The 23,464-nt window shown below is 42.1% G+C and overlaps 1 protein-coding gene across 14 annotated transcripts in view; it reads left to right on the top strand.

Annotated features, from left to right (window-relative positions):
* The window catches only part of RPS6KC1 (ribosomal protein S6 kinase C1), a 91,587-nt gene that overhangs the window by 6,996 nt on the left and 61,127 nt on the right, over positions 1-23,464 (top strand). For 8 of the 14 annotated variants that reach the window (XR_009968195.1, XM_062637069.1, XM_062637068.1 and 5 more), the window contains 5 exons: positions 2,760-2,880; positions 11,574-11,689; positions 13,707-13,800; positions 18,317-18,376; positions 19,746-20,108. Coding sequence is in view for 13 of the 14 variants with exons in the window: in XM_062637069.1 (XP_062493053.1) it covers positions 2,760-2,880; positions 11,574-11,689; positions 13,707-13,800; positions 18,317-18,376; positions 19,746-20,108 (754 nt within the window). In the remaining variant the exon portion in view is untranslated. Of the gene's footprint in view, positions 1-2,759; positions 2,881-11,573; positions 11,690-13,706; positions 13,801-18,316; positions 18,377-19,745; positions 20,109-23,464 lie in introns of those variants that run through there. The other 6 variants (XM_062637074.1, XM_062637073.1, XM_062637078.1 and 3 more) reach the window with 4 other exon arrangements.

Below are 23,464 nucleotides of genomic sequence, written 5' to 3'. Positions count from 1 at the left end.
GTGCCCAGAGAAGCTGTGGCTGCCTCACCCTGGGCAGTGTTCAAGGCCAGGCTGGACAGAGTCTTTGATGACATGATCTAGTGGAAGGTGTCCCTGCCTGTGGCAGGGGTTTGGAACTGGATGATCTTAAGGTCCTTTCCAACTCAAATGATCCTGTGATTCTATATAGCACCACTTAGCTGTGCCTCCTTACTCAGAATTCTCTTTCAATACCACTTTTGTGATGTTAATACATACATTATGTATGTACAACTGCACATGAGGCTAAGTGTTGTGACTTCAGCTCTACTTGCCAGTTTTCTCTCACCTCCTTTAACTGCCCTTTGGGATACAAGCCTTTAATACAACATCTCTCCCACTGCAGCCAATTACAATTTGAAATGATTCCAGCTGTTGTTGCTGGGACAGGGAGGAAGATAACCTTGTAAGGGCTTTCTTCTCAGAAGAAGAAAAGGAGTTCAAGTTGAATGGAAGAGTTGATACAGAAAAGCTAGTGGACTTTAATTTCCTTGCTTCTGGGGACTGATGGTGCCAACATGGTGTGTGAGGCAGTTGTAGCTAGAGTAGTCTTGCGGGTTTTTTCTCTTATTCATGGAGGAGAAAGGGTTGTTCGTTGTGGAACAGATGACTCGCATGAGTTAACAGAGATCTACTGGCTGCAGCCATGACAAGCACCTTATTGCATTACAAGTCTAACGTATGTTTTGTGATACACTTGCTGTGCTTTATTGGGTCTCAAAGTACAATGTGTCCTTCCTCCAAATCTGATTTCTAATGAGTTATGTTAGAGTGGGAACTTTACTGAGCCACATGCACGCAAAGGCATGATTTCTGTGAGCTTGTGAAAGCTTTTGGGGTGACTTTGACTGTTTTTGCTATGCAAGCTACTTACAGTTATTTTTTTTTCCTCCTGGCTATTGGGGGATCACTTGCAGCAGTAAAAGTTGCTATTTTTTTAAGGGGAACAGAATCTCATGCTTTTATTTTTCTCGCAGCTTTTCATGTTGTCTCCAAGTACGGACAATACAATAACTTAATGTTTCAATACTTCCCCATCATAAGCAATTTTTTTTCTATATGCGTGCTGAAGAAGTGCTAATCATCCACTTCCAAGATACCAGATTAGATGGAAGTGCAGCATTGAAAAAATAGTTTGCCTTCTTGAGAGGTTATAATTTGTCTTCCTTTGTCTGTTGAACTCCACTAAATACTAGTGGTAGTGGAGTCCTGGAAATGTGTGCCCAATAGGTGAAGCTGAATCAGGGCTGCTATTATATCATATATGATAGCACTCAGTTATATCATAGCTGAGTTTATAAGGTGGAGAGAGTGTTGCCACACTGAAGCTTTGCATATCTACTGTTAATAGTCCTGTTACCATATATCTGTCTTGTTCTGTAAGTAGAACTTGTATCTGCTGAAGCTTAGAAGGCCTGAGACCTTAGTGTTAAAACTAACAAAAAACTTTGAAAACTCCAACAAAAGAACAACAAATAAAAGACCCCTGTAAAATGAAACCTTTTACTTGGTTTTAGGTCTGGTTTGCTTGAAAAAAGTTGTTTTTCAGTTACAATCACTCCTGAGGCAAACTGTTAAATCAGTCAGAAGTATTTGGAATCTTTATGGTTAATTGTAAGCTAATTGTGCTGTTTGACTGATGGAACACTGGAATCACCTCCTGAATGCACTGCAGTCTCCCTCTCTTGTTCTTTCTTCTGCTGTTCTACTTTAGTCACTTTGCATTAGTTTTGAGGTTTAATGTGATGGCTTTGTGACTCTGAGCAAAACTGAGGCCAAGATACAAAATTTCTTTAATTGTTTTCATCCTGATAAGAAACCTGTTAGCAATTGAGGGAGTGCAAATTTTGTTGCTCAGTTCTCTCCCTAGCCTGGTTTTGCTGTTGGGTTCTCTTATCCATTTGGGATCCTTGAATGGAAAGAATAAAAAGAATGGGATGGAGGAATGGAAGAGCGACAAGGTAGAAATTGACTGGGAGATGACTACTTCTTTCTGGAAGGGACGGATCAGAAAAAGCTGGGGTAATGACCCAGTGCTGTCTTTACATTCCTGAAGTCAGAGATTTTGCCTGGATTACAAAAAGAACATACTCAATTTTTGGATCAGGGTTATTACTAATAAACCCTTTTAAATGTGAGCTTGCATTTACCCCGATCAGCATTTTACAGAAACAAATTGCAAGCAGGTTTGTTGTCCTGGATGCTTAATGTTCTGTCCTTAAGAATCCCTGTCTTGTATTGATTTTTCTTGCCTTGTTTTCTTTTCTGCTGTTGTGTCACTTCACCATACCTGCAGCTGCATCAAGCACAGCATATTATGGAGTGTTGGGTAGTGAAGTGCTACCATTTGCCATCTTCTCCTCTCTTACTGGTTCTCTGTGTAGGTCTGGATCTCAGTGTGATGGAGACAGTGCTGCCTTTGCTCTCTTTGTTTCTTTCAGCATTTACTTGTGTTTTTTTTCTCTGTACTAAAGTCTTGGTAGCCAAAATGGGGTTGGGGACACATAATGACCTTTTTTGTTGCGGTTGTTAGAGTTGGCACTTCAGACTGTATATTTTTGTTAAACATATTTGCTGAAGGTAGTGGTCCGATTTGCTAAAACCCCAATGCATATACATTTGTATTATATATATATTATATACATTAGATATATATTGCATATGAACCCAATACATTTGTTGTGTGAGGCAATGTGAACAATGAACCTCGCTAATACTTCTCTCCCCTTTCTCTGCTTCAGATAGTCGTTTGGAAGAGATACAGTGACTTTAAGAAACTGCACAAAGATCTCTGGCAAATTCACAAAAACCTATGCAGGCATACAGAACTCTTCCCACCTTTTGCCAAAGCGATACTATTTGGTAAGCATAATTTCATCCTGATGTGCTGAAATCCCTTAACTCAATATCTGTAAATAAGTCTTGTTTCACGGCTGCCTAGAGCTCTTTTCTGTGTGCTTTTACTAATCTACTTTTAGGTTTGTTATATAGTACTTGCAGGTGTGTCTTACTGCAGGTCTGTCATAGTTTGATGCTTCACCTTGTTAAGTAAGGGTAGTTGAATCCTTGCTTCCGTGTTAGAGATGGTAGCTCAAATATGTATTGATGTGGATGTTCTGTATCTTTGCAACATACATTCCCTGTTTTCAGGAGCATGAGGTCTACATTAGCTTTATGAACAGCACTTGAGCAAAGACCAAAGATGTTTGTGTATGAGCCGTCTGCTTTTTACTGATGAGTTATAGTGAAGTAGCAAGTGATGGCTACAGAAAGTGGTGGGGTTTATTTTGGATGTTTCAGTGTAGTTATCAACTTTATCTAGCTAGGCCTTTGGAATTCGTTTTCTGTGTAGCAGTTAGCTATTTCACCAAAGCAACCTATAAGAGAATCGTGGCTCTGCATGAGAAATACATGACAAAAAAGCTTTTTGTTGTGCATCACCATGTGCTTTCGAGCCTTTTTCCCCAGACGTTTTAATGCTGAGTATTTTCAGGTGTCCAACGAAGTGTTTGGCATTCCTTTGCGTGCATCTACCATGTGTTCTTGGTTGGGTTTGGTTTTAGGTGAGCGTTTTGGTTTCTAAAGTGCTTTTGGTGTTACTAAGGCATTTTTGTTGTATTTGTTTTTTGTTCCTAAGGCAGGGCTGTGGCGTTCTTTGTGTCCAGGATTTCTTTGGTGTTTGTTTTTTTTTTTTGCTGTGCATATACTACACAGTTTTCTGTGGATTTTAAGTGTCCATCATGTTTTGACTTCATTTGCTATGCATCTACCACTTAGGAGTGTTTCTAAGGCATTGCTGACAGCCCCAAATGTGTTTGCTGCTTTTTATCGTGCATCTACCATGTGCTCTTTTTTTGGTGTGGTTTTTGGCAGGCTTTTCAGTTTCCAGCACTTCTTTGGGGGTTACTAAGATGTTTCCATGGTGTTTCTAAGTTGCTTTAATAGATTTTGAGGTCTTTTTTAAGCATCCAGCCTGTGTTTTTTTTTGTGTATGGTGGTGTCTTTTCACGTACCTTTCATGTGTTTGGGCATCCAGTGTGTTTGGCATGTATTGGCAAGCATCCTCTTCATGCTCATTCATTTGTCAAGGCTTCTGGTGTGAAGTCAGGGCTTGTTTTGTGTGTGGTTTTTTTGGTTGAGGCACTGCTGTGGCAATTATTTTTCAGTGTCCAGCATTTCTGAGGTGTAGCTTTTCTTCATGCATATATTGCATGATGTTCTGCCTTTGTTTAAGCATTTTTCAGCATTCTTTAATGTGTCCAGCATATTTGGCATTTGTTTGGGGCATGCATCTACTGCATGCTTTATGAGTGTTTCTGAGGCATTTCTAAGGTGTTTCTAGCTGTGCAGAATAGTGCTGCTTTTTAGTGTTCTTTTTTTAAGTGTCCAACATATGTTTGGCGTTTCTTTGCATCTTCCACATGCAATTATTGGGTGTTTTAACAGGTTTTTAGGCATCCAATGTGTTTGGTGTTGTTTTTTTTGGCATGAATCTACCATGCTCCTTTTAATGGGGTTTTTGATGGGTGTTTTGGTTTGTGAGGTGTTCTTTGGGTCACAAAGACATTTCCACGGAGTTTACAAGTTGGTTTTGTGCTTTTTCTTTTTAAAGCATCCAGCCTGTGTTATGTTTCTTTTATATGGCCTTTGCATGGTGTTTAGTGGCCAGCATGCTTGGGGTTTTTTGGCATCTATTTACCATGTGCTTGCTCTTTTTCGTGTGGATTTGGGGCATTTGTAGGTGTGGTTTTGGTCCCTAGGGAATGCCTATGATGTAATTTCATAGATCTTAGCCTCAGAATGGTTTGCGTTGGGAAGGACCTGAAGATCATCCAGTTCCAACCCCCTGCCATGGGCAGGGATGCCTTACATTAGAACATGTCCCCCAAGGCTCTGTCTCACTTGGCCTTGAAGAAGACCAGGATTTCTTTGTTATGTATAGGGTTTTTTGGGGAGGGGAGGATTGCATGTATACACTGCATGATTTTCAGTGGGCTTTAAGTTATTCAGCACTTTTTTTGTGTGCCCAGTATATCTGGGGCTTTTTTAGCATGCATCTCCTGCATGCTATTATTGGGCATTTGAACAGGTTTTTAAGCTTCCAACACGTTTGGCATTTTTTCTTGGCGTGAGTCTACCATGTGCCCTTTTTTGATGGAGTTTTTGGATGGATTTTTAGTTTCAAGGTGTTTACGGGCAGGCTTCAGTGTTTAAGGTGTTTTGGGGTTAAGGCCTCTGTGGTGTTTACAGTTTTGGTTTTTGGCTTTGTTTAAGCATTCAGACTGTGTTTATGGCTTTTGTATGCACCTTGCATGGTATTTAGTGTCCAGCCAAGGTTTTGCACCCTTTCTTGGTATGGTTTTCCTTTCTTTTTTGTTTCTCAGGCATTGCTCTGGTGGTGGTTTCCATTGCTACATTATTCCTCATATGTTTTGGTGGGCTTTTAAACACACAGCACACTCTAGGGCATTTCTTTTTGTGTGCATTTATGATATGCTGTTAAGAGGTTTTAGCATCCAGCATGGGTTTGGCTTTTTATTCCGTCTTGCTACCACCTGCTTTTTTGTGTTTCTTCCATATAGTTCTAGCATTTTTAGTGTCCAGCATATTTGGTGGGTTTTTGGCATGCATACAGTGCGTGACTTTGTGTGTATTTGCATGTTTCCCGTGCACTGTGCCCGTCTTCTGTGTTTGTCAAACATGTATTTCCCATGTATTGTCTGTGTTTTAGCACCCAGCCATTGCTTGCTGTGTTTTGGCATGAATCTAGTGCTGATTTGTGAAGGGTGCGTGTGTGTGTGTGTGTGTGGCAGTTTTAGCAGTGTTAGATATGCATCTAGAGCATTTTCCCCATATCCTGCCCATGGCAGGAGGTTAGAACTAGATGATAGCAAGGTTCTTTCCAACCCATTCTATGATTTCTGTGGTTTTTGTCTCACATTAGCATATTTAGCACTTTATTGACATGCATCTGTTGCATGCTTTTACATGACCTTGTAATGATTTTAGTATGTTTTAGAGTCTAGTTGGCATGCATCTCCTACATACCTACTTCACATGGAAAAATGTGCAAAAAGATTTTTAGCATTTTGTCATGTTTTTAGCATAAGCTTTTGTGCCATTTTGTGCACCCTGGTGTTTTTGTGTGGTTTTTTTGCCCCTGCATTTTTAGGTTATTTGTTTGTCTGTTGTTGTTGTTGTGTTTGGTTTACATCTATTTATTTGTTTATTCAGGTTGCCCAAAGAAGTGGTAAATGCTCCATCCCTGGCAGCATTCAAGGCCAGGCTGGACAGAGCATTGGGTGACATGGTCTAGTGTGAGGCATCCCTGCCCATGGCAGGGGGTTGGAACTGGATGATCTTAAGGTCCTTCCCAACCCAAAGCAGTCTGTGATTCTATGAATATTATACTTCTTTTAGTGTATTATGCTTTTTGTATTTATTTTTTGTTCCCTTTGTGTATGTGTGCGTTTACTATTGCTGTGGGATAATTAAGCCTATTGGATTGGGAGCTGCCAAAATTGAGGGTGTTTAGTCAGCCTCTTTTCCACCAATATAATAATGCTGCCTGGGGTTATGGTACTGCAGCGGTATTTGCTGACCCTCCTTTGCCTTGAGTGCCAGAGAAACTGAAACTCCTCTGGAGGTAAAACCTCAGCCTGGAAAGCACAGATTTTCCCTTTGAAGTTTCGGGATCAAATATTGCGACAGGCTTGGAATTTTTGGTACTTACTTTTTGGTTTTGATGGCTGCTGCGTGTAGGCATGGCACTGAGATGCCCTGAAGAATAAACTAACATAAAGAACTTTCAACGAGTTGAAGTTAGTTTATAACCCAAGTCCAGTCTCCCTGGGGAAGCTGAGAACAACTGCTTTCTGTGTGGAGCAGCAAAGGGAGAGGCAAGGGAGCTGAACTCTGATGCAGGCTTCCTGGCTCTTTGCGCAGAGCTGGGTAAAATTCCTGGTTTAAATTGTCTTTCCCGTCAGCTAAATTGTATCCAACTTTTATGTAATTTCATTTTTAGTTATTTATGAATTTGAAAGTGGGGTAAATTTTGGTGCTATGTCAGAAGTTGTGCGTTAATGGTTAGAGCATGTAGTATTAGTTTCGTCCTGAGATGCTTTTATAGCTGATCTACAGAGTTAGAGTGCTTACTGGAGAAATTGTTTACAAAGCTAATATTTGCAAAGCATAATTGAATTTCAGGTAGAAGATGTGGTAGCTGTTCGTAGAGGAGCAAAGAGGGCTAAAAAGAATCAGGATGGAAAGAGAGTATGGGCTTCTAGTATCTGAAATCATTTTAAATTGCCAGAAATGCAAATTAACTGCTTTTATACTAGCCCTGTAAGCAAGGGAAGAATTGAGTGAAATTCCTTCTGAAAGACATCCTTCTTCTATTGTATTTGGTGAACAAATGCACATTGTAAAAGTAGGAAGTGTACAGGAATATTCAAGGTAGTTTATAAGAAAGCTCTTTGAAATTAAAACTAAACCAAACCAATCCCCACTACATGTGACTGAAGCTGAGCCACAGAAGAATACAGGATAAGAGGAGGTAATGTAAAAACAAATTTGAAGTGATTGCTCCGTAGCTGAAAGGAACAGAAATATCTGGCTCTGCTCTTTGATTTAAGAATTATTTCTGTTTAAAGCATGAAATTTTATTGCATATTCTCTGGTCTCACTTCTACATATAATAACTGCTGTGTGGTTTGTTTTCATTTAAAGCATTTACCTTCAGATTCTTTAATTTTTGAGTATCTTTTGTGCTAGAAGGGCTTTTATTTTTAAGTTTTATTAAGATGTGTGCTCTAAATAACCTACATACACTGCTCTATAGAGAGTACACTTTACACAGTGAGCATTGGTGGTTCTGACAGTGAAACTCGCTTGTATTAGAAGTATTAAACCTGAGCAGAATCTCAAGTTGAGCATTCAGAGTGTTAGGAGATGGTGTGGAGAACTGTGATTTATTTAGAAACAACTGGGTCATGCTGTGCTTCTACATTTCATGTCAACAAAGACTTGCCACATCTGCAGAACTCGGCCGCGTCTCATGTTTGATACCACAGCTTTTGATAATTATAATGTGCAAGTACATGTATTTTCATGCTGTTACAATAGAGCTGCTCTCATCAAAGCATGGAACTTGCTAGGGGTGGGAAAAAGAAATACTCTTACTCTTTTTTAGTTCGCTTGAACCTTTCCCACCCGTCTTAGGGAGGAAACATAATGAACGCAAGCATGGGCATATACAATGTTCCAGTAGATCCAGCTGCTAAAACCTGAGATGTTATGAAACAATTAGGTTCAGGTTAGATCTAAGGCAGAAGTTCTTTCCAGTGAGGGTGGTGAGGTGCTGGCGCAGGCTGCCCAAAGGAGTGGTAAATGCAGTGTTCAAGGCCAGGTTGGACAGAGTCTTGGGCAGCATGGTCTAGTGTGAGATGCCCTTGCCTGTGGCAGGGGGTTGGAAATGAATGATCTTAAGGTCCTTTCCAACCCAAACCGTTCTATGATTATGATACCTGTTTCTGGGGAGTGATTACTCTCCCACCCTAATATGCTTCAACATAATTTCTTCAGTATTTTCAAACTATTTTTTGTTGGACATTTTTAAGCATTCCTGTGTGTTTGCTATACATAGCACTTTCCCAGACTGCTGGTAAACCTGTACTCAGCATGTCTTGTATCTAACAACTGCAGAAATGTACTCTAGTATGAAAAGTACTCTCCCCACCCCCTGGCAAAAAGAAACCAAAATTCCCAGGTGATGGCAAGTTAGCAGCAAGTCAAAAAGATGATTCACGTCATACAGCTTAGATAAGGACGCTTCCTGCATTTGAAAATACCAAATGAAGTAGCATATTTAAGATTCCAACTTAATTATAGTTGGAAGCCTTGTGAGAAACTGAAACACAAACCTTGCTAGGTGTTTTGTTGTTCATATCTGCTCCACAGAATGAACTGTGCATTCTCTTCACAGGGATTTACATTTGGTTTGTATGTACGGAGCAAGTTTTGAATGGATTGTTGCTGGAGGAACAGCAGAACTGTACAAACGCGTTTGTTACATGCCAAGATTGTAGTTAGCACTTCCTAAAGCCCTGGAAAGACACCATCACTGTGATGAAGTTGCCGTGTCTCTGAGAGATGTTGATTTATATGCAGGAACACCTCCTAATGTTTGAAGAGGCAGCTGGGTATCTAAGCACCTTTGAACATCTGATTGAGAAGGGTGATAATGAAAGTGTTGAGCTATCCAAGATTCCGTGAAAGTATGAAGAAGGAAGAGGGGAAGGACTTAGGCAGGGCTGGCTGGAAATGAAGCTGCCAGCAGGATGCCAGATAGTCTGTGAACAGTATGAATTATGTTCTTCCTTCCCCCAGAAGTCCTCTACTTCTGTAAGCAGTTGTCCTGATAGTGTATCATGATGCTGATGAGCTGGAAAATGTGACAGTGACTAATGTTTCAGTGGCTCTGTTCAAACGTGTTTTGTTTTCAGCTCAGCTTCCTAAGAAAATAACCTTATGTAATTGTGCTGTCAAAGTCAAACCTCTTACTCGTGTGGCTAATATCGGCTAATTATGAGTGGGGGTGCAGTTGCAAATGTAATTCTAGTTCTCTAAAGTCTGAGGAACACCAGCTGAGTGAGAAGCTTGGTGGGGCTACCAAGGGCCAGGCAGGCTCATCCCCATGAGGTTTGCAGCTGCCTGGGCAATCGGTGAACCCTGCCAGGCTGGTCCTGACATGGTGCCCATCTGGTGGCCACTGGAAGTACTGGGATGATGTGGATGAGGAAAAGGAGTTTTTCTTGGGTTTGATGAATTAGAATGGGGAAAGGTCCCTGGGAAATCGGGAAAAATCTCAGATGCTTCCTGTTTCTGGCCTTGTTAGGTGTTTACTTCTTTGCGATTCGTTTTTCTGTTGCATTATAACAGTGTTCATGTCATTTTGTAGATTCATTTAACTGGCCTGTGCTGCTGTGCTGTAGTGAGGGGAGCTGATGTCCTGTTTTGCATGGGATGAAACAAAAGCTTTAAGGCACCCCAGTGTTGCTCTGAAGACACAGGAAGTTTGAGGAGCAGTTTAATGAGCCTGATTTCAGTGTTGCCGCTCAATGTGGTAGCATTGCCTTTGCTGCCTTTTTGCTTGCTTGTTGCTTGCTCTTTTGTACAGCTTGCTAATGTTTGTGCAGCTGAAAGGGCAGGGTGAACAAGTCACGGAACTGATCCAGCTGCAAATTAGCCCAATGATGTCTTTTCTTTTCTTTCCCAGAAAAATAACCCCCAAAAGCTTTGTTTGTGATCTTGGATGTGTGTGTCTTTCTAGTGTTACTTTCCTTTTTTCTGGTACCACATGGGCAGGAGCTATTTACTTGGAGAATTTCTGGAAAGAATCCTGCTTTGATACTTTCTTCTGGGATTATTATTTTTTTTTTGCTTGCTCCGAGTATAAATGAATTTTGCTTTTTGTATTCAATGTTTCTTTTGTCCTCTTCAAAGGTTAATGCCACAAGAGCTGTCACAGGTGGTTCTTATTTTTCCGGTCATGCTGTTATAGCAATACTGTTTCTTGAACTTGTCTTCCCAGTCCTTTTTTCCCCTCTGTATAGCTGTTCCAGTATCTGTTCTGTCCTCCTCCAATTATTACTGTTAACCTCTGCCCTTTTTCTTTTGTAAACTTGTAACTATTTCAACAACAAAGTGATGTTGATATGAAAAGCTAAAATAAGTTGTGTGCGATTGTGAAGAATGTGAATTTAAGGTAGCGATCCAAGGGTTTTCTCCTGAGAAACAAATCTCTTCAGGTGAACTGTGGGATTGTTTTTTAAAGATGGGTTTTTTCCTAATTGGAATGTCTTGGGTGCAGGGTAGGAAAAAGGGAAGGATCATACGTTGTTAGTAAATGAGCTGCTTTCCAGCTCTGTTTACCTCTTGAATCCAGGAGGAGATGAGACCCTGTGTGCATGGGGCTACTTCAGAGGAAAGCTTCAGTGCCTGGTAGCAGGGCTTCACCATCTCCCCTCCACTTTGTCTCCTCCATAACTGGCACCTTGGAAATGATGATCTGTTTGGGGGCTTTTAGCAATACTTTGTTTACTGTCCGCTCATATTGTGTGTTGTTCTTGAGACTATGTGAAGATTGCTCAGCTCCTTCCAGGATTCGGGCCGTAATCAAGGCTGACACTGACTGGCATATTGTCAAATTGTGCGTGTCTCATTTATTGTTAGATAACATTGGACATCCGTTAGTGTCTCTTGGCTAATGAAGACTGTTGCCTCCCATATTCTTACGATGAGAGGGCGAAGGATTCTTGTTGTAGCTGCCAGCTTTCATCATCCGAGTGGATTGCAGAAGACGGGACTCTAGGGACAATTGAGAATAGGAAGTTTGAAGATTCGCTGTGTTCTTCTGATGCATTGGAATGACTTTCATAGACTCAGGGCATTGTCTCCAGAAGGTTGCTTTTGCCTTGTGTTTTCTTTATTGTAGTTATTACAGCAAATAACTGTGTACTTACTTGTAAAACTGTCAAGCTATGTGTCTGTTCCAGGGCGATTCGATGAAACCGTGATTGAAGAAAGAAGGCAATGTGCTGAAGATCTGTTGCAGTTTTCTGCCAACATCCCTGCTCTCTATAACAGCAAACAGCTTGAAGACTTTTTTAAGGTTTGTTAGTATTTGCAGACATATTTGCTTCTTACTGATTTGAATAAGATACAGTGCTGATTCTGCTTTACTCCATAAACCGTGGCGTGACGGTGAGCTGATGTGACATGCTTTGAGAAGTGACTGTGAGTTTTCCATTCACTCTGGAAATAAGGCTTAAAACCCCCCTCATGCTATGTCTCTACAAGGTGGAAAGTTTTACAGGAACTTCAGGTGAAAGAATTTGGAATTCTTGTTTATTGAATGATGAGCAAAACCCAGGATGTTAAATCCAGGTGTTCAGTGGGAAGTTATGCAAATATTGTCACTGTTTTCTATGTTTTATTTAAGCATTCATAGTTTCAAACCAAAGGAGGGAAGACTCCCTAGACTGATTTCTTATGGGCTGTTATGGATTAAGGTCCATGACAGCAAATCTGGCATATAACTAGTCAAATGTGCTGCTTGTACAGTGTTGTAAGAACCACTCTCCAAAACAATGATAAGTTGATCCAGATTTCCTCCTTATTACATCTGAAGTAGTTTGTTTTCAATAGTTCTTTCAAACCTCTTTATTTTTGGTAGCTTACTCCAGCATTCTGCAAACACATAAACATAAATTTACATGTAAACATGATAGTAATTCCCTGGAATTAAGGGCATGCTTATCTGGCTGGGATGGGACGTAAGTGTATTAATGTGTTAAGTATGTTTAAATGATACATATGCTAAAGCAAAACAAGAGCAAAGCTTACAAATCTTTACTTGTTTTCATGGTGCAGAGTTCTTTAAACTATCAGTTTTCTTAAAGCTTAAAGGTAACAGAGATTGGGAGTCTAAGTTAGGTTATTTTGCTTTTCACTTTATTTGCATTTGCACTTTTCAGTTCTTAGGAAATACCTCTGTGTTTTGGGGTGTTTGTTCAGAGCTCTCTTCCCCTGCTTTGCTCAACAAAAGTATTTGTTTTACCCTTCCAATGGACCTTTTTGGGCTTTGCAAGGGAATGAGTAAAACTAGCAAGACATTAGTTTTTACAGGAGCGAGTGTGTTAACAAGGGGAGTTATGCAAGTGTAATAATTTAGGCTTATTTGTCAGCTGCCCTTGTATCATATTTTCCTGTAAGAAAGCTTTAGGTTTTGATCTGTCACCAGCTCAGCCATGTCCTTTAGCTCTGCTCAGGGGTGGTTTTGTGCCTTTTCAGATTCCTGTGCAAATAGCCATGGAGAGAGAGACTTGGACAACGAAGTCTTAGAAACAGCTGAAGGGAGTGCTGTGTGTATCTGTGTACTATAGACTCCAGAAAAACTGGCTGGCTAGTGTGAAGATGTCCTGGGCTAGATCAGAATATATTAGCAATGCCCATTTGTAATAGTGCCTTGGAAATGGTGCAGTTTCTGTTGAAGTTGTGTGGGAAGTATTCACCTGACATGTGAAGCAGAAGTTTATGAAAGAAATATTTAGGTGCTTTCTAGTGCAATCAGTTGTTCCTGTTGTTACTTCACTTGCCTTTGATTCCTTTCAGGCTTGGGAGGGAATAATGTCCACCTCCTAGGCTGGGATGGCCTTATCTTCCCTCTGTGTCCAGTTTTGACTATGACTGGACTCAAGATAGTGGGTCATGGGTGGGACATTAGTCTGATGGGCAAACACTGTGGTGTGGGAGACCTGCTGAGCTTGGGAGCACCACTGAAGAGCACAGAGTGTATGTACCACAAGAGAGCAGGAGCATCAGGTTTTCTTCTCCCTGTTAAACTCTGGGATTTCAGGCAGACGTGCTGCAGCCTGTTATGGCTCAGGACTCTCAGGCTGCAGTAGGCTGACTGTTTAGATACCTGGATAGTCTGTGGCAATCAGACACTGCCTAACCAAAACCCCTGTTTTAATTTTGCAGGTTTACAGAGTTTAATTAAATACATTAACTCTAAAGTAATGGAGCATTCACTGGTTAGGAAAGTTAATTTTGTCTATTGCTTCTGTGTAGTGAGACTTTTCATAGAGCACAGCAGCTAAATAATTCCTTTCCCTCTTTCTTTGCAGGGTGGAGAGGTGCATGATGGCTCTGAACTGATCGGTCCTGTTGAGCCTCTGTCTGACTCTCTGACTGACAACCTGTCTGACTGCAGCTCTGAAGGTTTGCTTGCTTTTCTCATGTAACCCTGTAGTGTGATCTGTTTTAAAGCAGCAAGTGAGTCCAGAGTAGGCGGTGGAGATGCTCCAAGGGCTGTATCTCCTCTGCAATGGGGACAGGTTGAGAGAGCTGGGCTGGTTCAGCCTGGAGAAGAGAAGGATCCTTAGGAGGAGACCTTAGAGCAGCTCCAGTGCCTGAAGGGGGTACAGGAAACCTGGAGAGGGGCTTTGGACAAGGGCCTGTAGGGACAGGATGAGGGGAATGGCTTTAACCTGCCAGAGGGGAGACTGAGATGAGCTCTTAGGCAGAAGCTCTTCCCTGTGAGGGTGCTGAGGTGCTGGCACAGGGTGCTCAGAGAAGCTGTGGCTGCCCCATCCCTGGCAGTGTTCAAGGCCAGGTTGGACACAGGGGCTTGGAGCAAGCTGCTCTAGTGGAAGGTGTCCCTGCCCGTGGCAGGGGTTGGAACTGGATGAGCTTAAAGGTCCGTTCCAACCCAAAGCAGTCTGGGATTCTATGATAAATGACAAGTGCCATATCTGTGGGGCATTGGCTTCCAGTTTCTCTTTGCTTGGTATGTCAGAAATGCCAGAGCCGAGATTAACAAAGGAGAAGTTAGGCTCAGAAGAGCTCTGTCTGCACTGCTGGAAATTTACTTCTCACAGAAAGTTTTCTGGGAGTTTGTCTAGTTCATTCCAGAAGTCCTAGTGTTCTGTTGCTCAAATTGAACTGCTTTTGGTGCTAACTGAACCCTCTAGTTTAAACATACATAATCCTGCCTGCTTCCAAAAGGTTGGGCAAACACTGTGGTAGTGTTTGCTACGAATCATGACCCAGGGCTCAAGCTGTAGAAATTTGCAGAGAACTTTAAAACCATTTTGAGGTTGATCAATAAATGGAAAGATGACTGAATTTGACTAGAGCATGAAAAATAGGTCTAGGAGTTGAACTGTCCCATTAATTTCAGAGGGTTCTCATTCAGCTGTTCATGCTCTGGGTGTCCCCATGCTTTTAGTGCTTAGTAAATCCAGAAGAGAGTAGGTGTTGTATTTTAAAAGTCCAGGTATGCCTTCTGGATTGAGCATATTGGAGTGGTGAATGAGAAATCCTATCGCAGGGTTTGGGAGGTAAGCAAGTTGTTAAATTCTCTCAAGAAAAACTGATGGCAGTTTTTGTTTGCTGAAAAGAGCTCCCCATTGAAAGAATGAGAGGTGGTGTGTGATGTGTTCAGTTGAAAACTGGAAATCCCTCCCTTAACTTGCTAATGCTTTCTGGTTGTGCAGTGGCAATGAAGGATGTGTCTCTTTTCCTGTGATTGCATTTCCTTAGCATAGTGTGAAGATGGATGCGCTGACTTGGATACCATGTATAGCGTGAAGTGGCACTTCACTTTTAGTAAATAATAGTATAGCTATAAGGTAGGGTCCATCAGCCCAAATAAATGCTGTGCTGGGGCTTCTTGCCTGCTTCTGGAGGCTGAGCTAGCTGAAGCATCTCTGTGTGTAATCATCTGCCAAGTACCATGCAGTCTTATAGGTAGTGCAGCAGTAAAAGTTGGACCTCATGACCTTACAGGTCTTTTCCAACCCAGTTGATTCTATGATTCTATATTTATGTATTTCTGAGTTAAGTTTTGGTCCTTCTGTCTTCCAAAAAATTCATTTCCAACTCTTCAGATTATTTGGAACTGTTTTATACTCGTGTATAAATACACATGATTATACAAACACACTTAGTTGGGAGGGGGTTTGGTCTTAACTACGTCAGTTCCTCTGGTCTTTCTGGTGTAGAACTTGCTTTGGCAAAACTCTGGTTGAATAACAGGAACTGCTTGTGTTTTCTAATAGGGTTGGTTTATTTTCTGCTTGAGGTTATACGCCACTCTGATCTCTCTCTGTCAGTAACTTTGTTCTTAGCTGTAGAATACATCCTACTTGGGCAGAGAGTTCTGTGTTTTATTTTGGAGTGTCTTCTATGATGTCAATAAAATATCTCCCCCACAGTATTTTATTCTGTGAAGGGAAAGGTATAGAGCTGTTTAATTACATGGGGTAGTTATGGTAAATGCTGGTGACACAGGGGCACTATTTCTGTGAAATGAACATTCCAGGTTCTGACAGTGCCCTCGCTTTACACTGTGCCTTGTAAGAGTGCTTAAAAAAATGCTTCATGTGAATGTTTCTCTTCTTTATTCACAAGGGCCTCATTTTGAGGAGAAAAACACTTCCTTTAGGTGAGATAAAATAATGAAAGGAAAAAAATGCTGTAAAGTAAAGAAACCACCCCTCTTTAATACCCTTCTTCCGAGTCAGCTGGAGTGCTTTTAGGGGATGCTTGCCACAGCTGTGAGCAGAGGATTTCCTGATGCCGAATGTGGCTTGTGGAATTATATTTTCTAAAAACCCATGTGTCTTCCAGCTCCTGTTTTCTCATGTTTGACGCCAAATTTTGGGCCGGGGTTAGACTAGGGACAGAAGGAAACATCTGTCTTCAAGGCCTCTAGATGGCAGTGGCAATACTCGGCTCTGCGTCCTCTCCCGCATTAAGGGTGGAAGATGCAAACTGATGGGGGTAGAAATGTTTTGTTTTGCTTGTAAAAGCAGCTGGGCAGCTCATGCTTTCACGGGTATCTGCTTTTCAAGAGGCTGGGTTATCCAGGCTTTCCACTCATTCCTGGAAACCGTTTGCTCCTCATACGTGAAATTCCCCAAGGCACAGACAAGTACAGGGATTTATGTTTGATTTCAGCATCATTGTACTCATCCAATATTCCTGACAGTCACTCTGTCTTCTTCTCTGGGTACGTGCGATAATGCTCAAATATGCAACTTCCTCTCCAAAAGCCTTTCTATACAAATAGCCAGATTCTTTAGAGAGTTCGTTGGGAGCCTCATCTTTTTTTTTCCTCACTGCCCTTCCCCTCCCTTCTTCTGTTTTACTATGTTCACATTGTCTTCCCAGAAACAAGCATATGCACTTCAGACTGTTCCTACCCCTTGGGCTGACTGGAAGAACCATGGCTGTGGTTGTGTGGTGCCAGACCAGGCCTTAAGCAAAGTTTATTAGCTCGGGCTCTGTGCCATGCTAGCTGCTTTCATACAGCTTCTGGTCAAGTTGGCTGCAAGAGAAGAGCAAACATGATTTTGTTTGGAATGGAGGGGGGAGAACTTGGGTCTGTGTGGATTTGCTCTAATTCATCTAGTCTGGGTGGGCAGCACACCCTTCCCATGAACTCCCAGCTTTTCCATTCATTCTGCCTGTACCCTTTGTCCATCAGTCAGTTCTGCTTCCACCTATACGTTCTCCGGCTAGCAATTTCTCTTCACTGAGCAAAATAACTTGTCTCTTCTAAATGTTATAAATACTCAGTCCTCTGCACCCAAATTTGACTCTGCTATCCCTAAAATGGGCAGGTGAATGGCCCATTTTTTAATACCCTGCTTAATGAATCTTCTGTCTTCCTCCAGCTGTTCTGTGGTGAGGTTGCCTTCTTTCTTGCGGGGCTTGGGGCTACACCAGCACTTCTCTTCTCTGCGTGGACACTTTATGTCCATCCCTGAAAAGATCAGGAGCACTGTCTTCTGTGCAGCCTCTCCCCTGCTCTCAAGCAGTCTTGTGGCACCATCACTGTCCCTTCCTTTTCAAAGACTGGCTGGTAATCTGTTCTCCATCATGTGTTTTTCCGCTCACTCGTGTTAAAGGAAGAGCAGCGCTTTGCTCCTTGGGCCCCTCTTCCACAAATTGTAAACTCCGGGGTTGCAAAATCCAGAAGAAAGTTTGCATTAGCTGCCCTCGAGTCAGCTCCTTGCTTCTGCCTCATACTTTATGGAGATAAGTCAGGACACTACCTGATAATGGGGTTAAACTCTCGACTCCTGATAATCCAGAAGAAAACGGATACCAGTTGTTAGCCCAGAATTTACTTTCTCTGTGTGTACGCACTGCTGAGTGTCTTGACCTTGTTGCCCATTTTATTGCCTCAGTGGGTACCTGTGCCAAGGTGATAAAACAAACTGTTACTTGATATCCAGGTGGCACTGCCAAATTCATGGCTTGCTCCATATGTCTTGTGCAGGGTACTATTCTGGAATGACATTTTTGAGACTGAAGGCTAGCTTCCCCCCCACCTTGATGTGTAGGTCCTGGCTTTGAAGGCTCTCCAGTTTTACGTCTCCTTAGCTGTAAACCATCAGAGCAGTGAGAGATGGGGATTAAAGTGCTGCTGCTGTTGAAATTAGGCGAGTTGGAGTGCTGAGGTTTGAATTAGCTCCCTCTGAGCAAGCACTTGTGTTTTGGTTTTTAACCACAGAGGCAATGAGAAATGGCAAATCTTATACCAATGTCACCATTTTAATGGTGTGTTACTGAGTGGATATCTCTGATAGCTGGTCAAAGAGTAGTTTCGTATTATATGCTTTTACCTGTAGTAGGGTTGTGCCCTTTCATTTGGATGGCAAGTGAACATCTAATCTGTTGTACAAAAGGATGTCAGAGACATTTTTGTCCTTCTTGTCCTTTTCAGTTCGAAAGGATTTAAGCGGGCTTGATGATGTGACGCTTACAAGCCAGTCGGAATGTGGAGGTGAGATCTAGAAGTTGTTTCCATTACATTTGTGGCCTTTAAATTGTTAGAAAGTCGTATTTATGAGTGAATGCTTTTTGTGGATAATAATCTCTACAGAATGAAATGGTGTACATGTAAAATGTCTTTGTTGCCATTTATATCCAAATAACCCTGTGAAGTTGCTAGTGGTTCAGTTACTGGAGGCCAGCTTGCAGTAAGTATACGTACTTCTAGTTTATAGCAAATGCAGAATAAAATGTGTTTGCTCAAATTTCAGTGAAAGAGGTGTAAGCCAGTTTGTTTTACCACATGGTAGCAATAAAGAAGGCTATACATGGTAGATATGAGTTAAAATGCTGCATGATCCTTCCCCTCTACTCTGCTCTTGTGAGACCCCACTTGCAGCACTGTGTGCAGTTCTGGTGTCCTCAGCATAAGAAGGACATGGAGCTGTTGGAGCAAGTGCAGAGGAGGCCATGAGGATGATCAGGGACTGCAGCATCTCCTGTGTGAAGACGGGCTGAGGGCATTGGGGCTGTTCAGCCTGGAGAAGAGAAGCTGCATGGAGACCTCGGAGCAGCTTCCAGTGTCTGAAGGGGGCTACAAGGATGCTGGAGAGAGGCTCTTCATCAGGGACTGTAGTGATAGGACAAGGGGTGATGGGTTCAAACTGAAAGAGGGGAAGTTCAGGTTAGATCTAAAGCAGAAGCTTTTCCCTGTGAGGGTGCTGAGGTGCTGGCACAGGGTGCCCAGAGAAGCTGTGGCTGCCCCATCCCTGACAGTGTTCAAGGCCAGGCTGGATGGGGCTTGGAGCAGCCTGGTCTAGTATGAGGTGTCCCTTCCCACAGCTGGGGGTTCGAACTGGGTGATCTTAAGGTCCTTTCCAACCCAAACCATTTTGTGATGCATAAGCTGAGGGTAACTCTGTTGTAATTCAAACTCCTAATTTACTGGTTTTGGAATGCTTCATCTTACTGATTTAAGACAGTATGTTGGGATTTCTTGCGACAGTAATTTGGTTCCTACTGATAGACTTTTCTAATAGCAATTATGCAGAAAGAGTTAGTTTTGGTAACTTCCTGGAGCCCACAGTGAGCAGGATTTGAAAGTTTAAATTGGGTGTTAGATGTTGGTCTTTTCATTACCAATACTATAATGAAGACCAGTTGTTCTGTGGAGTTTGTAGCTGATTTAAAAAACCCTGTTTGTGTAGGTACTAATAACTTTTAAGACTGCTTTACATGCAGGGAACTTGTGTGCATAAAGTCTCAGGAAGTGTCATAAGTGAAAATAAGCTAAAGTCTTTGGATGGGATAAAGAATTTTGGAGGTTCCTAAGGTATATGAGAGATCTGGAGTAATGGATGTCTTTCTAACTGTGTTTTCAGGCTTCTCCAGTGACAGCGACCTGATCTCTCTAACAGTTGATATAGATTCTCTTGCTGAGTTAGATGATGGAATGGCATCCAACCAAAGCTCTCCCAGTAGAGCTGCTGGCCTTTGCCTTACTTCTGAACCCCCGGTACAAAGCACACTGGCATCTGAGCAGGAGTGGAGCAAACCCGAAGCAGAGAGGGAAAGTCATGGTTTGTTTTCTGGAAGCTTAAAACCCAAACCTGGGAAACAAGATTACCTGGAGAAAGCAGGAGAGCTGATAAAACTGGCCTTGAAGAAGGAGGAGGAAGAAGATTATGAAACTGCCTTCAGCTTTTACAGAAAGGGGGTTGATCTGCTTCTGGAAGGTGTTCAAGGTATGGATCTCCCCATTATGTTTGCCTTACCTTTGGTTACTTGTATTTGTTTATGGCGTTTCCTTAGTTAACATCAACTCACTGTGTTACGAAGAGGTGAAGTGAAATGCAGAATGGTTTGTGTGTGGCTTTCATGTGCCTGATAGCTGCTGTGCATACAAGAGTGAGAAGTCTTTCTAAGACTGAATGATAATTTAGGGTCTCCTCTTCCAAGTGCCAACTATCTCCTCTTTGGAAATTGCAGCACAACCTTTGATTTGCAGGTAAGTAACAAAGTGCTTCACTTTTGCCTCTTCCCTTTTTATTAGCTAGTCATTTATTAATATGTGGCACTTGCAGCACTGTTGAAACATTATTTAATTTACATGCTTAAGTGAGGATTAATTATCCCCATTTTACGGATGGGGAGAGGCAGACTCAGGTTAACTTCCGAATCACAACGGGATTAGAACTGTTCTTGGCTCACAGCCTCTTAGCTTCTTCCACTAAACTGTTCCCCTTCTGAAGCTAAAGGATGCATGCAAACTACAAACTTACATTCCTGCCCTGCTAGAGGAGAACAGGATTCCAAAGCTTTTGGTGGGTCAATATATCTCTACCAAAGCTACTGTTAATGCATCAGATGCAACTACATGCAGATTTCTGTGGAGTGTCCTTGCACCTTGTCAGCCAGGGAACAATTTCTCCCCCTCCCCCCCATTTCCAGTTCTTGAGAATCTAGTGATAACCTCATATATTTGCATTTTGTCCAACAATGGCTTAAAACTATAAAGCACAGGAAAAGATTTGTTCTTTCCTGGAGTGATTTCAGCGTCTGTGTGTTGTATTGTCTGTCCCACACAGATCAAATGAGTGAGATTAGAACTGTGCCTTTGTTTGACAGTATACAGCATGGATGCATTATGCTGCTCCAGATCTGAACTCAAATGCTAATGTACCAAAGCACACACAAGCAGAAGCCTTTGCTACATCTCAGTATGATGCACAGCAGTGGTCCAGACCCTCTGAGCAGCTCTAGGAATGGAAGTTACCTGCTGAGCTGCTGTAACGGGGCCTGGCAAAAAATAATGGATAGGTTACTGATAAAAACTAGAGGTGTGGTCCAAGATATGTGCACAGGCTTTGCTTAAATGGTCTTGTATGTTTGGGCAGAAGTAAATCCACTCTTCCTTTTGAAGTCCCACTGATGTCAGTAGGGTGGCTGCTTTGCTGTTTGTTGTGGCTTTTCAATAGCATCCTATCTTTCTTTGCCCATGTTGTCAAAATGCTTTTCATTCTTGATGCTGAATGTGCTGGCAAACCTTCCGTTGGAGAGCCCAGCTATTCTTTCTTGGCTAATACACTTCTTCATAGACCTGTGTGCCATTCAGGTATGGTCTTATGAATATCCAGTTTCATCATGTACGCATCTTCTTACCAGGATACAAGGCTGCATGATGCAGGTTTAAACTGACAGTTCAAGTTTCAGCTTCAGAAGGCTTTCTTTATTAAACCGTTAGGGCATGAACACAAGGAAGGCTGTTGTACATCAGTTGAGCTGTGGTAACTGTGCACGCATAGTTGAGTTGCGGCAGTGGTTAAACATGTTGGCTTTGAATCCATGATAACCCTTTTGGTAATAAATTTACCTTGAAGTTGTGAAAGGCTTTCCTTGCATGTGTTGTAGAAGATTGCTCAACTGACTCACACTAACTTGTTAAACAACTAGAGTGAGTTGGGCTTCTTGCTTAATTTGCTGACACTTCCTCCAAGGACTTCTTTGCTGTCAACTGGAGTCATCCAGCTGTCTCAGACAACTGCTAATCCTTCACTCCTGCCCACTGGCATCCATGCTTTTCAGGCTAGGAAGATATCAAGGAGTCTTAGAGAAGTGTGATATTCTGTGCTGTTTCCCTGATTCCACTCAGCTAGTACAGTGGATAATACCGATAAATGTATTAATAAGTGGTGGTACCTCTGTGTGTGTGTGTGGAGGTGTTCTGGATGGATGTAGAGCTGTATAGCCAGCACCTGCAACTTCAGTGCAGCCGCTGACATTGCATCTGTATAATACAGGAGAGGAAATAATGGGAATGTGTTGCTTTTTAACTGGCATCTTATCCTTTTGGAACATAAATGTACACAGGCTAGTTCCTAGCAGTCAGCTCTTTTTTACTCCTTTCTCTGTGTTACCCTGCATGGCTGTGAAGGTGGAAAGCAAATGAATGTTCATCCTCTGCTGGGTACTTACACTAGATTTGGGTAGATCAGCTCATTTTGTGTCCTGTTCTCTTTGCAGCTTCTGGAAGCTGGCAGGGAGGCTGCAATGCCTTCTTTATAATGACAGGGCTGATTCAAATGCCTTCCTAAAATACATGCCTTCTCGGGATCTATGAGGGCAGCAACCCCCCACCCAAACCAACAAAACCCCATGAATAACTCTCTGTATTGCACTTTAAAGTCTAGCTGCTTTGTGAAGGTGCTATGTGTATCGTTGATACGTGAATATTCAGTGTATGTTGCTTTGTGAAGGTGCTATGTCTGACATTGATATGTGAATATTCAGTGTATGTTGCAATAAATCCCCCCCTTTAATCATTTCAGCTATGTAAAAACCCCTGGTTATGTATTTCACATAGATAATAATGTGCTCCTTTCAAAGATAAGGATGGTGCAATTGTTACAAAATGCCTCTGGTCTTCTGCCATTGATTATTTTCAGCCTAAATAAGCCTTTGTGGTATCTGAAAGTGGAACACAACGTTCATGTATACTTACACACATATAAAGTGACACGGCCTTTCAGCATACAGGCCTTGCAGGTTGTGTGGCCTCTCCATGAACGGACTGGACTTTTGCATGGAAAATGGTAATACATGTTTTTGCCACATGGTGGCACCAAGAAAATAGAAATTGAGACCCAAAAATGGGAATTGGGAAGTGTAACAGGGAAGTGCCCTGGGGGGGGGGAAATATCCCCAATCCTCTGTGCTTGAAACTTCTGTCTGAATAACCTCTGAACTGTAGTGCCTCTAGGTTGGTGAGGTGTATGTGAAAGATAAGGCTGTCTCTGTTGTCAGCCCTTCCTTTAGGCTTGGTACAAGTTCTCCTTAAGGCTTCCTCATCAAAATCATGTCTGAGCAAGTCTGTAAACTCACAGTAATGAACTTGTGTTGTTCAGTTTGAAGTAGCTGGCTTCCATAAAGGCAGTGGAGTGCACTTGAGTCTGTTACTTCTGACGACTTTGCAGCTCTCTGTGCTGATGGCAGTAATGCTGGATGAGGCAGGTGTTGCCTATCCAAAGAGATGTCCCCCTGACTTGGTTTTTAGCTATATGCATGCTCTCAGAAGTGTGGTGGTGTTAATTATACTGTGCAA

Source organism: Pezoporus occidentalis, unplaced genomic scaffold, assembly GCF_034315485.1.
Source record: "Pezoporus occidentalis ecotype Australia unplaced genomic scaffold, CSIRO_AGI_Poc_V1 ctg50, whole genome shotgun sequence".
Classification (NCBI taxonomy): domain Eukaryota; kingdom Metazoa; phylum Chordata; class Aves; order Psittaciformes; family Psittacidae; genus Pezoporus; species Pezoporus occidentalis.
This window is presented reverse-complemented; position numbering and strand designations above follow the sequence as displayed.